General features: G+C 44.1%; 1 protein-coding gene across 1 annotated transcript; it reads left to right on the top strand.

The window, feature by feature from the left end:
* The first annotated feature begins 5,796 nt into the window (after positions 1 to 5,796).
* Positions 5,797 to 7,359, top strand: LOC120454012 (putative cyclin-dependent serine/threonine-protein kinase DDB_G0272797/DDB_G0274007). The gene has a single exon (XM_039639002.1). It carries the CDS (start codon positions 5,881 to 5,883, stop codon positions 7,357 to 7,359), a length of 1,479 nt encoding a protein of 492 aa, XP_039494936.1. The 5' UTR covers positions 5,797 to 5,880.
* The last annotated feature ends 5,684 nt before the right edge of the window (positions 7,360 to 13,043 follow it).

The raw sequence follows: 13,043 nt of genomic DNA, 5'->3' as shown, positions 1-13,043 counted from the left end.
ATGTACACACACACATATATGCGGTCAGTGATTGAGTTGTTCGCTTTTGCAACTGATTTATTGGCCACCACAGAAATTGCGCTCAATATTATATTGAAACGTGCCAAATTGAATGCAATCGGTGGCTAAAAATCCCCATCCTATACCCCCTACACCCCATTTACCCACAAAACAAAAGCACATCGAGACGAGGCATTCGGAAAAGCATGCCTAATTTTATACGGCAATCACTCAGCCGCATGTATTTTTCCGCCATCCATCCGCCATCCATTTTCCATTTCCACTGCGAACTGCATGGCACACACAACACACCGTTTCTGAATAAATCGTGGTGTTGAGTGTGCGAAAACTGAAATTGCACTTCATTAAATAACCATCAAAACAACTCAATAAAATACTAAATTCTCGCAGTGAGCTCTCAACGAACTGCGGCCACTCACTCAGTTTGGAATGCGATTGTGTGTGTGCGATGTACAAACTATAAAAATAAAACAAATGGTCGAAAGTTTTTCAATTTAACTACGGTTACATCGCGCGGTTCTGCAACATTCACACATACGAGTGTGCACACACACATAGTTTTGGTTAAATTCTCGGAGGCAGCACAAGTAAATTCCGGCTGACTGATGTGTTAGCCATCATCTCAAATGCACACTAATTTAATCAAATGCAGTCCATCAATGCAGTCCATCCTGCACATGATGGCCAACTCAGAGAGGGGCGGCATCTGGCTAAAAGCCCATCTCGCCGGTTATCAGTTACTAGATGTATATTACAGGGCCGTAATACAAGCTGGTTGTTCCAGAAATGTCCGTTTTCGTTATGGCCTGTCGTCGGTTGCTGATAATCGGAATGGGTTTACGTCAAATCAAATGGTTGAGTGGGAGGACACTTTCAGAGGCAAATAAAAATGCAAGCGCAAAAAAACAGAAATGATATAATGCCAATATTAATGACTCTTCAAGTCACCCAAATCGAAAGCATGGGCAGAGAATTTAATTTTACTTGAACAATTTAATCATCAATTTATGATAGTTTAATTGAAATATGTAAAATATTTTCGGATAGAAAGCAAAGCTCGTTTCACATACAGCAGCAGATGTTTAATAAATTTTAATTCAAATACATTTAATTACTTTGTGTTATTATTTTCCAACTGTTTTCGTTTAATATTAACTTTTGATAATATGGTTTTCCCCGAATAGACAAAGCATAGAATTTAATAAAATGGTGACCCCAAGTTTGAGCTGTGCAAATCCATGTGTGCGCCTTTGCCTTTAATCGATTAAACTCACAACTTTTCTTTGATGTCGAATTCTATTTGTGCACGAGCCGTGACCTCAAGGAAAATCCCACTCAAGGGCAAAATTCATTAATAATTCTTGGCGAGCGTTAAAGACACAAAGTCAGTCATAAATGGAAGACAAATAAATGGCACGAAAACTTGAAATGAAATTGCGAAAGGACATTCCTTGGACTTCCTTGTGGCTTTTGTTTCGCCAAACTTTTCGAATTGTTTTGCGGCATTCTTTCTGGCAATATGCAGCAATTATTAAGATTAATACTTCTAATATGATGAGCCTTCGGCCACAAGACCGTGACCGAGATGTGTGAGGTCAAGCTGATGTGTTTTTAATGAGTTGAAGGATGTGCAGCCCCCCCCCTTTTGGGATTCAGTAGCAGCAATTAAGGCGCATTAATTAATATTAAATATTTCAATGGCAATTAAATGGAACAATTCCATAGATGCCCACGAACAACAGCCGCAAAAGCCGCAAGTAGATGATGCAAAACTTTTTGCACCGCCAGCCAGCAAGTCGAGCAAAATGAAAATTTCATTAGCCGCAGAGGCCAAATGAATTTCGCACCGCCATTCAAATGCGTCTTTTTCGAGTGAAAAGTTTTCAACTTAGCCCACAAACAGGACACATGTTACAAAATTAGCAAATAAATTTCAAGTACTACCAAACTCGCTGCTGCGCGCTTTTCCAAATGCAAATGAAATGCACGCAATTGTTGATCGGTGGGGGGACTCGCAAAAAAAGGGGGAATTTATTTAACTCTGCCAAAGGGAAACGAACTGAACTGAAGTGAAGTGGAGTGGAGTGAAAACCGGGCTGCTTTTTCTTATGACCGAGGGCAGGAAAATATTTTCCAAGGCATTTCAATTTGGCCCCGCAATACGCGTAATTGAAATTTGCATTTGTGTGGAACGTAGGCGAAAAAAACAAAAAACCGAAAAAGAAAATCAAATGAAATAGTAGGTGCTGTTGCTGGCCATAAGACGGGCAGCCGGGCAAAAAGGACTAGAGCCAGAAACTTCGTCCTGCGTCCTGAAGAAAGACCAATTAAGAGCCGCGGCGTGGAATTTTGATTGCGGTTTGCAAATTTCCAGCGGGCCAGACCAGAAATTCAGCTAACGGGCCTCACACGCGGCATTGCTTCTTGGCCCCAAGCAGTTGGTAATGAAAAATTTCATTTTTCCCACTTCCCTGCCCATGCTGCACTTTGCAGCACATTAGAACTGTTGATATTTGTTATAAAACAAAAAAAAACAAAAAAGCTGGCCAGCGTTGACATTCAAGTCAATCGAAAAGTTTGCACAAAACGCGAGGCTGTGTCCTCGGTCACCTGAGTCAACAGCAACTCGAACTGACCCTCTCTCTGTTTTGCGAAAAGCGAAAAAAACTGGCTATGAAATGCCGCCAGTTACTTTTGCCAAGGAATTCCAAAAAAGTTCCTTCAACCAGTAAATAAATGGGGACGGAACGTACCACTGAGCAAAAAGTAAAGCAAAGATTTTTAAACAATATTACAAGAAGAAAGACTAAAAGTTTTTCATAAAATGAAAACTTATGAAAATGTAAAGCAGCATTGCTTTCTATTTAAACAATTTATCTCAACCTTGTAATTTTAAAGAACTGTTTACTTTACCAAATAGCTTATCATTTTATTAAGTAAAATCCAAGTTAGCCAGCTGTGATTGGCATATTTTCCAAATTCATATGCAAATATGTACTTCTCCGTTAAAATGCCATAGCGAAAGGGGTAAAAAGTGCGCATTTCAAATAATACATTCAAATTCGAAGAATTTAATCACGTATACGAATTTTTTCTGTGCCACAATAAAAAATATAAAAATGCCTTCAAAACTTTGAGCCCATGCCCCGCGTCTCTAGAACCGCAAATTGTTTAAAACAAGCATTGAACAAAAAACTCAAGAAGCAGCACAAACAGGCGGCTCAATTCCAGGAATAAAGCCAGAGGACATTGAATAAGCTGTTTGAAGGTGGGGGACGGGTTGGGGGGTAGGGAAATGGGGACGTCAGTTGGCATTAGGACCCCAACTATACAGCCAAGGCCAAGTTTTGGGCCAAATCTTTGTGGGGAGTGGACGAACAACCAACAACCAACAAACGACAAAGGACAAGCGACAACCGACGAGCATCGGCATCGACGGCCGAAAGGCAATGGAACCGTAAATTCTATTGCATGACTTGATTAAATTCGCATGCAACGATGACCCTCGACCCCGACCCCGACTCCGACTCCAACCCACCCACATTGTAGCCCCTAGAACCACTGAGCCCCACCACCCATTAAAGAGCCACCACCTCCAAGCGGGTCAAGCAAAGGCCAGCGACGTTGCCAACTATGCCATAGCTGGAATTTTCTTGGCTATTTGCTGGCTGCCTTGGCTCATGGCTTTTGTTTTTGCTGGCTGGTGGATTTTTGCCTCTCCTTCGAACGTTGCCTCATTTTAACGTTTTAACGTGACTTAATGAAGTTTCAGTGTCACAGCAAAATCTGCTCCTGCTGTTCCTGCTGCTCCTCACCGCCTGTTAATTTTATGATGGATTTTATGCAGAGCGCGCCAAAGGAAACTTTGAACTTTAATAAGTATGTGTATGCAGGCATTTAACTTTGCCATCGTTTCGTACCTTTTTTTTCTACTCACTTTATTTTATTTTCCGGAGTTTTTTTTTTTTTTTACTTTTTGTTGGCTGGGTGGCTAGCTGGCTGGCTTCTTTTCTATGGGAACTTTGCTGAAATATGCTTCACAGGGCTTGAAAGCATTTGAAGTAATGAAAAAGAAGCGCAAAAAAATTGCATCCAACAAGTAACACACACACACATACACACACACCCACGTTGCAGGGGAAATGGATGGGGAGGTTTAACTGTACAGTGAAGCTGCGCAAAATTTAACGAAGCTTAACCTCATTCAATGTGAAAATACACTTTACCTGTACTTTGCGCTGTCATTTCGGTAGCAACTCGAGCAGCAATTGTGCAAATACTTTGTGCCGAAAGTGCGGTGACGGTGGGCGTTGGTGTTGCTGCCGGTGTAAGGGGGCGTGGCTCTATATATATATATAGATATATATATATATATATGTATATATAGGGAAAGGTGGCGGTGCCAACCTGGTGAACTTTGCAAACTTAAATGCAGAGCAGAATGATGAATGATCCAAGGATGCGAGGCTAGCAACCCAAAGAACTCACTTTATCTCCGCTTTTCGCCGACTTTCTCTTGATTTCCCGCCAGAGGCAACTGCTCGCAGAGAGAAAATCACAAAGATAAGATTAAAATCTGGAAATAAGTGCAATACTTCAATATCGTATATCAAGTTCAATCGCAGCAGAACAAGAAGTGTTTACTGTGTTGTGATTTAAGTATCCATCAAAAACAAAATGCATGCTTAAAAAATATTAACGAAATAAATAAATTTTTAATGTTTGATTTAATAAAACAATCTTATAAATACTTTCATTAAATATAATTACATATATTTCCCTAACTGTAACAACTATTTTGTTGAGTGCACTATAAAATCGCCGAGAATCCTATTCCCACCAAAGGCTTCCTTAAAATTGAATCACTTTAGCCCCAAAGTGCATTGTCAGCTTTGAGTGAGTGAGCGAGGGCGTGGCAGGTGAATTATGCAAGAACACCGATACCAAATGTCGTCGACTGCTGCATGCAGCAGCAGAAAAATTGAAAGTGCTGCAATCGGAGATCTTAGCCGCGTTTCAAATGGCCACGAATCTCCGGCGGCGATTGCACTTGGCAAAGACCGGCAGAGACCGCAATCACATGAAGCGCACGTCACCATTTGTGCAATCAAACATCGGAATGGCCGCGACATTGACTGCAAGCTTCCACAGTCTGAAATCCAATGCGGCTGGGAGCCAAGCGGTGCACAGTGGTTCAAGATATATTCAAAATGGCCAACCAATTGAGTAGCTTCTCTGATAACTATTCAAATATGATTAGCAAGAAATAATAAGCAATAACAAGCTTAAAAAGAAAAAATATTTATGTAATCACAACTTAACCTACTAATGTTTATTAAGCTTAAAGCAACTCTAAATTCTTATCAACTTTGTTATTATTATTATATTATATTTTATTGCATTTTTTAGGACTTTGAACCACAGTGCAATAGGTCGATGCTCATTTCGGCCCAGAAATTGCGGTATAGCTGCGTATTTTGTGATTGCGGATCGCCGCCTCACTTGCATCTGAAAGGGACAACCAGAAAGGGACTAACTGGAAGTTGAAGCTGAAGCTGATGCCGTCGAGTGAAAGTGAGTGCGCCTGGGCTTCCACTTACACAATCCATGGTGGACTGGCCAATGAACTTGAAGTGCCGACGCGGCTATCCAATTACAAGTAGTGCGCTCCACGCATTTGATGGGTATGTGTGTGGGTGCTATAAAAACGGCATCGCGATGTCACAAATTTGCATTTCAAAGCCGAGCAACACCCACGCCAGCTGCATCCAAACACGCACTCCGCTGGCGGATTTGGACAAAGGACACACAGGAGTTCAGGACACACAGAAACACACTCACACACAACCACCCATCGTTATGGGGCGGCCAAAATCCGGCAAAGGCTTTGGGCCACCTGCCACCAGTTCATTAATGATCTATGCATTAATGTGGCTCACGCTGGCCATGACAATGGAGGCCATAGATGCGCCACTGCCCCTTGCAGAGTACCCGCTCGGCCTGCCGCTGGAACATGGCAGCAAACACCATTACCAGGATGCGGGTGTGGAATCGTTGCCGGGATTAACAGGATATACGCGAAATTATTATGGCCCCACTGACACCGCTGCCGGCGATGACTTGGCAACATATGGAAATTATGCTCACAAACTCCTGGCCACCCAACAGCACCACCATCCGCACCAATCCTCCCTTGGCACCACGGCCAATGGCTTTGTGCCCTTCTACTACAACAGCCAACTGCAGCTGCAGCCGCAGCAGACATTCACGGCGGATGAGGAGCCACATCGCGACCCATCGGCCAATATCGATTTTGTCATTAATACGGCAAATTATGAGCCAAATTCCGCTGGCTACGCGGCGCAGCACTACGAGAGCTATGCATATCGGCCGCGGGTGCAGTTTGCCACATCGCCACCCGGTCCCAGTCATTACCATTTTGAACAAATTTCCAATTACCGGGAGAATCGCGAGAACCGGGAAAATCGGGAGAACCACCAGCGGGAGCAGGAGGTGGAGCAACAGCAGCAACAGCAACAGGAGCAGGAGCTAAATTCCAGTGTCTATGCGCGGCTCAAAGAGCTGCAAACACTGGCCAATCCAGTGAAGCGTCAGCAGGAGGAGTCCTTATCGAGTCACCAGCCAAATCGGGAGCGCAACCAGCCACTGGAGCAGCGACAACATCCGCAACTTGAAGGCAGACAGCTGCAACATGTGCCACATCAACAGCCACACTTGCAACACTCACATCTGCAAGGGAAGCAGCAACATCCACAACAATATCACCTCGATCAACGGCAACAACAGCGCCTGGGAATTGCCCAGGATCAGCAACTCCTCTACTCGCACAAGGATAGCCAGATTGCAGATCTGCCGGCCATCACCACAAGTGTGCGCCACACTCCGGAGAGCAGCAAAGCGGTGGCCGGAGTGCCGCTGTCCAAGCACATCGAGATCACCAAGAGTGTGCCCATCACCCACTACCAGAAGCAGCATGTGCCCTTCAAGCAGAACGTCCAGGTGCAAGTGCCACGCACCGTCATCGCAGCCATACCCAAGCCCATGCCCATCAAAATACCAGTGGCCCAAGCGGTCGCTGTGCCCCAAATGCAGGAGGTGAAGATTCCCATCGAACGGGTGAAGCCGGTGCCCGTGGAGCGACCCATTCCCTTTGTGGTGGAGCGCAGGGTTCCCTATCGAGTGGAGAAGCCGGTGGTCTCGCCAGTTTATTATCCGTATCCGGTCAAAGTGCCAGTGGTGCGCACGGTGGTGCACAAGCAGCGACCCCACTACGTGGCACCTGGTTGGAGTGCCACCGGCAATCACCTGCTGGGTTGAGTCCATACAACTACCATATAAGTTCTTAAGAATATATTCATAATCCCATTTTATACCCTATCGAAGGGGTTTTTAGTTTTGTAAAATACAAAGTACAAGCTTTAGGATAGTCGATAATATTATATGTTTGCGGTGGAATGTTCTAAAGTTGTATTAAAGAAATAAAGTTTACATAAAATAGAGTATTTCAAGCACAGCTTATCCCTTTATTTTTAGTTGCGGAAGCACCTAAAGCAATTGTAATTAGTGAAACAAAAAAAAGGCAGCCGACAGCAACTGCAGTGTAACTGCAATAGCTTCCAGCATGCAACTCCTTGATCTCAGACTCAAGTTCCTCGTACCCAGTTACCAGTTACCAGTTCCCAGTTCCCAGTTAGCAGCTACAAAACAAAACAAGAGATTCCGAGTCGAAGTTGAAGTTGGAGTCACAGGGCAGGTCCCAAAACCGAAATGAAGAAAAGTAGCCGAGTAAAACTTTTTAATTGAGCTAAAATCCAACAAATGCGGCTAATAAATATGTATTGAAGTGCGATGGAGGAGGAAGGAAGAAGGAGGGGAACTGAATAAAAAGGGGGCTGGAGCGAAAGTGCAAGAAAATGCAGCGGCTAATTGCCAAATGTAACTCCAGTTGCAACAACTTTTAACTGAAGCAGCAGAAGGAGAAGAAGGTGCAGAAGGAGCAACAATGACGCACAAATAAACGCGACGTTCAACTTCGCCGAGGCGTTAACGAAACAGCAACAAAATTAGCCAAAAAGTAAAGTTCCAGCAAGGGTCGCGAAAAGTCGGGCCAGTAGTTTCTGGTTCGGGAAAGTGCTGCAAGTTATTGCCGGCTAATGAAATTAGCCCTAATTGACGTGGGAGCCATTCTACTCAATTTTTGATGGCGAAGTGTGGAAGAACTCCACACCACACACTGTATAATATTCGGGAGCGTAGGAGAATTTAAGGGAAATGTTTAGGGTAAAATGAGTTCTTAGATTTAGGGTTTAAATTATTGATTTATTTGCTGATTTATGGTTTACACCTAAAAAAGAAAGGGGCAAAATTATCAGTTATCAATTACCCAAGTAAGAAAGAGAGATGCAGATATAACGCCACCTAGCGGCGGATAGAAGAACCGTCGGACGGATATGGACAGATCAACTCGGCTGGTAATTCTGCATCTAAATGCATATTTTGCCAGTGTTTCTTAGGTAAATTAATCATCGGAAAATAATTTTCTAGCTGTGCACTAAATTTTGTAAATTTAATTCGCTGCAGGCCACATTATTAGCATTTATATGCCACATACCTATGCTGAAGGAAACCGCAAAGCGACGGAAACCAACTAAAAATCAAATATAATAAGCATGCGTGCAAATCAACGCTTGTCCGTGAATCCCCACCAACATATATACACACTCGTCTGTACATACATATATGTATGTATATTGTAGGTATGCAAATAGTAAATGGCGCTTGCAGCCGAGTAAATGTGCATAAATTCATAATTGCACTGCCCACATTAACCGCTTCGTTAGGAATTTTGCTCATCTGACCACTGGCCACCACAGCCGGCGGCCGTTGTACCCGTTTTCTGGCCACCCAGTGCTCAAATCCATCATCTAACATACGACATCCAGCAGTCCCATTTCGCAGGCCAATGACAAAAGCCACAAAATGCAATGAACATGGCGCTCCGGTCGGATAGTTGACCGCGAATCTGCTGATGAGTCTCTCGTTTGTGCCCCTCAGCCCATGTGCCCTTTGACCCCGTAACCCCTTAACCCCTTAACCCTTTAACCCTGCCGCTGACACACACACATACGGCAGTTGAGCGAATTGAATGGGATTAGGTGACAAACGGTGAAAACCAGGCATAGTACCTTGTACATACTGATTGAATTTTATAATTATTTCACATGTAGGGAAGTTTTGAAAGCAGAAATCAAATCCAAACAAAGTAGATATATTTTTCTTGGAATCATGTTTTAACCCACACCAATTGAACTTGTGGCGCAAATATAATCACATGATACATCGAGATGACAGAACCAAAAAAGCGAAAGCTCTTAAATCAGCGTCACACTTTGCTCCCTCCAAAATTCCCCGAAAAAGGGCAGCAAAATGACTTTATAATTTCGGAAATGACTCTGCACTTTCCAGCAGGTAACCTAGCAAAAAGGATGGGGGGCTAAGAGCAGCACGACGACAAAGATAAACATTAAAAATTAATCAGCACTTTTGGCTCAAACTTTGATAATTGCCGGTCGGCCAAAATGAAGCCAAGAGCATAAACAGCTACAAAAACGATCCACACGGCATTAAATGGTCAGAAAAGCGAGGGCGCCAGACGGGAAGTCCTTTGAAAAATGACAGGCAACCAGCAGCCATCAGTTAGCGCGGCAAAAGCAAAGTTTTAACCCTTTTGTGCGGGGCACCTCTTCTACACCTCCATTTTGGCCAGAAAGTTCTGTACATTTTTGTTTGTGAAATTGATGTGCATCATAAAAATTTGCGACTCAGGTGGCAAGTTGTTACTTTTGATGCGAAATGCGGGGACTTGAGGCGCCTTTCTTGATCATTTTAATTGAGGCCCCCAAAAGCGCTGTGTGTAGATACAAAAAGAGTTTAAAAGTCAAAAGTACGGACAACGTGGCGTATGAGTGATATTTCATGTTCGCCACTTAATGGACGCTTGGCACCTTAAACTCACTATTCGTTTTGGCTCGTAAAGCAGAAATGCTTGGTGTATATATGTATCTTTTATGATTACCATAAACTATTTACACAGAACTTTAATAATCTGGTGCGTGCAACAGCAGCAGCAGCAGCAGCAAAATGTTTGCAAGTATTTTATACGCCAAAGGATTTATGTCGAGTCACAACATCCCGCAGGATCGTCTGGTGTTTTGCGAGCTATATACTCGATGCTCGACGTGTATGTGGCCCCTTGTTTGTTTTGCTTTTGCCGGCTGGCTTTTGCCAGTGTCTGGTGCTGTTGACGCTTTTGACTCACTCAACACCCCATACATTCCTCCACTTCCACTTCCACCCCAAAAAAGCAAAAGTTTGCCAACACAAACAGCTACTCAGGCGTATAATTGCCATTAAAGTGCGCTTAAAATGAGCTGAGAGACCCTCGGAAACGAGCTGGTTTTATCGGGCTCAATACGTGGCAAACGTGGCAATGGAGTGCTGCTGTGATGGCCCGGCCTTTATGCATAAGTACGAGTATCAATATTTCACAACTTGGCCCTTCGGTGGTCCTGGCAATTAAGCGCTGCAACTTTCGGTCGTTGGGAATTTTTCATGCCACATTATTCCTGAAGCATGTACTATATAGTGGCCTGCTGTGGCTCATCTGGCTCGCAAATTAAGCAAAAAAGGGGTCTTTCAAATTCAGTGTCCGAGCTCCTGAGCTCGGATATGTCCCTAATTGAAGCCCATTGACGTGTACTCTAATATCAGATTGCAATCTATTTTGCTTCAGCTGAATGGCTTCTTAGTTGCCATCCGAGCAGGCACAATTTATGGCTGGTTATGGCTGGTTTTGCCTGGCTATGGCTTGGAGATGGATATGCGGATGGGAATGAGGATGGGGATGGCGATGGCGATGGACTCGCTTTGATTGACAGCTTATGCTGGAAAATGCAGAGATATGATTACCTTAGCTTGCCTGCCTGTATCCTGGAGAATTGTCATCTTGGTGTCAGGATAGACAATGCTGCAAAAGCAAAAGCAACAGCAAAAGCAAAGCAAAAGCAGCAGCGAAGCAAGCTGAGCTGAATCAGGAGATGTAGTCTCATCTCTGCAGCTGCAGCTGTGGCTGACAGCCGTCAGTTGAGAAATGAAACTAAATGGCAGAAAAGCAAACATTTCCCAAGCACCGGATCATATTTCAAATTCAAACTGTGACCGACCGCTCCGCTCGGTCGGTGTGCCGGCGTTCTAAGCACATAATGAGCAAAAATGTTTAAAATCAACAGCAAAAACCTTCTACTGCAAATGCATAGCCGTTGACATGCTGACAGCACATTATTTACCACCCCAAACAAACCCGAAAAACCAGACGACCAGTGAAATTATGAGCACCGGCAATATTGCAGCGCAATGAGCTGAGCTTTGGGGCAACACAATATGTATATATCATATATGGTATACATATATATAAATGTTGCTCATATATCCGTTTTTAATAAATTAGTTGCAATTTGCCACGCCTGACTGGCTGCAAAGCAGCGCCAAGTGGCGCAAAAGGTGCAACTTGCTGTTGCAGCCCAAGTGGCAACAACGATGCGCAACCAGGAACCCAAGAAACGAGGAACAGAAGAACCTTCTTGGAAACAACACTCACCTTTGAGCCTGCTTTCGAGTGCCATAAAAGCCAACTGCACGGTGAAAACATATTGTCGGTATGTAACATATAGCTGCGATGCACTTCCGTTGCGCAACGCCCCCTACAGTCGTCCGGGCGAACTAACTGTCTGTCTGCGGAAACGAATTTGCTTGCTCCTTCAAAGGACCTGCGATTTTCTGTTTGTATCTCTCGTTGTGCAATTGTAAAATACGTGTAAGTAACTTACTCCGTGAGCAAATGTAAGAAATTGCAAGGCAAAATCAGCAGTTATTGAAATATCTTCAGTTTAAAAACTTTTTAAACAATAATTTCATTCTTTTTTCTTTTGAACTCTGCGCTAAAACCAAATTGTGTATAACCAATTCATACAATTGATAGCTCTTGAATAATTTAAAGTTAGTTTCCCAGCGACCCATTGTCTCTTTGACCCTTGACCCTTATTCGAATACGATGACCTTCAAGCCCACGCAAACCATCTGTTTTGTAAAGCATATTTGAATGAGAACTCCGCGGCTTTAAGAGCGATTGCCATAAGCTAATGCCGTCATTCAATGTCAGGCAATTTCCGGTGCGCCAAGCAGAGCTCACAGTTTGGACCGTGGCATCAGCGCAAATTCGAAAATTCCGCGAAGGGCAATGGCAAATTGGTAATTGGTATAACGTTAGCGTGTTTTGCGGACAGGATGGGACAATCCTCAATGCCAATTCCAGCCAACCTGATTCCGCGAAGATGGCTCAAAGGGTGGGATGACTGGGGGGGAAGTGAGGGAATGTAGGGGGAAGATCCTGGCCCAGACGATGTGTAAATCATTTGAGCAAAACGTAGACATAATCTCGTAGCACGGGTATTGCGACTGTGCACGTGCCAGAGGCTTTTATTATTGTCTGCCCGCCGCTGCCCGTCTGAAGCGCCGCGAAACGGCAAAGGACCCTAAAAAATGCATAACATGTAGCGCCGCATATCCCGAAAATCCACACCCGAAGACGGCGACAATGTGAGCGCCCATCAGCAGCCATCAGCGGCCAGGATGCGGAGTTTGTGGATGTGGCTGTGGATATGGCTGTAGATGTGGATATGGAAGTGGATGTGAGGGTGGATGTGGATGCGGGCGGCACTGAGCCAGCAGCCATCTCGCTGAGTGGCGGTCTTACGTGGCAATGACATGGGGGGATAAAAGTATCATTGCTTTTAGAGAGAGTCCTCATCGCGGGCCTCCTTAGTCCTCCTATTATTGCCAGGACGAAGCCGGGGCTCGGCCGTCCGTCCAGCCATTGTGGCCACAATAAAAATTCGCATTCCCATTATATAGCCATCACCATTGTAACTGATATTCGCACATAT

This window comes from Drosophila santomea, chromosome 3R (assembly GCF_016746245.2).
Source record: "Drosophila santomea strain STO CAGO 1482 chromosome 3R, Prin_Dsan_1.1, whole genome shotgun sequence".
Lineage (NCBI taxonomy): Eukaryota > Metazoa > Arthropoda > Insecta > Diptera > Drosophilidae > Drosophila > Drosophila santomea.
Note: the sequence above shows the minus strand (reverse complement) of the source record. Positions and strands in the feature narration are given on the sequence as shown.

What these genes read in the sequence shown, in the direction of transcription:
- LOC120454012 (XM_039639002.1), top strand. Translation starts at nt 5,881, where the DNA reads ATGGGGCGGCCAAAATCCGGCAAAGGCTTTGGGCCACCTGCCACCAGT.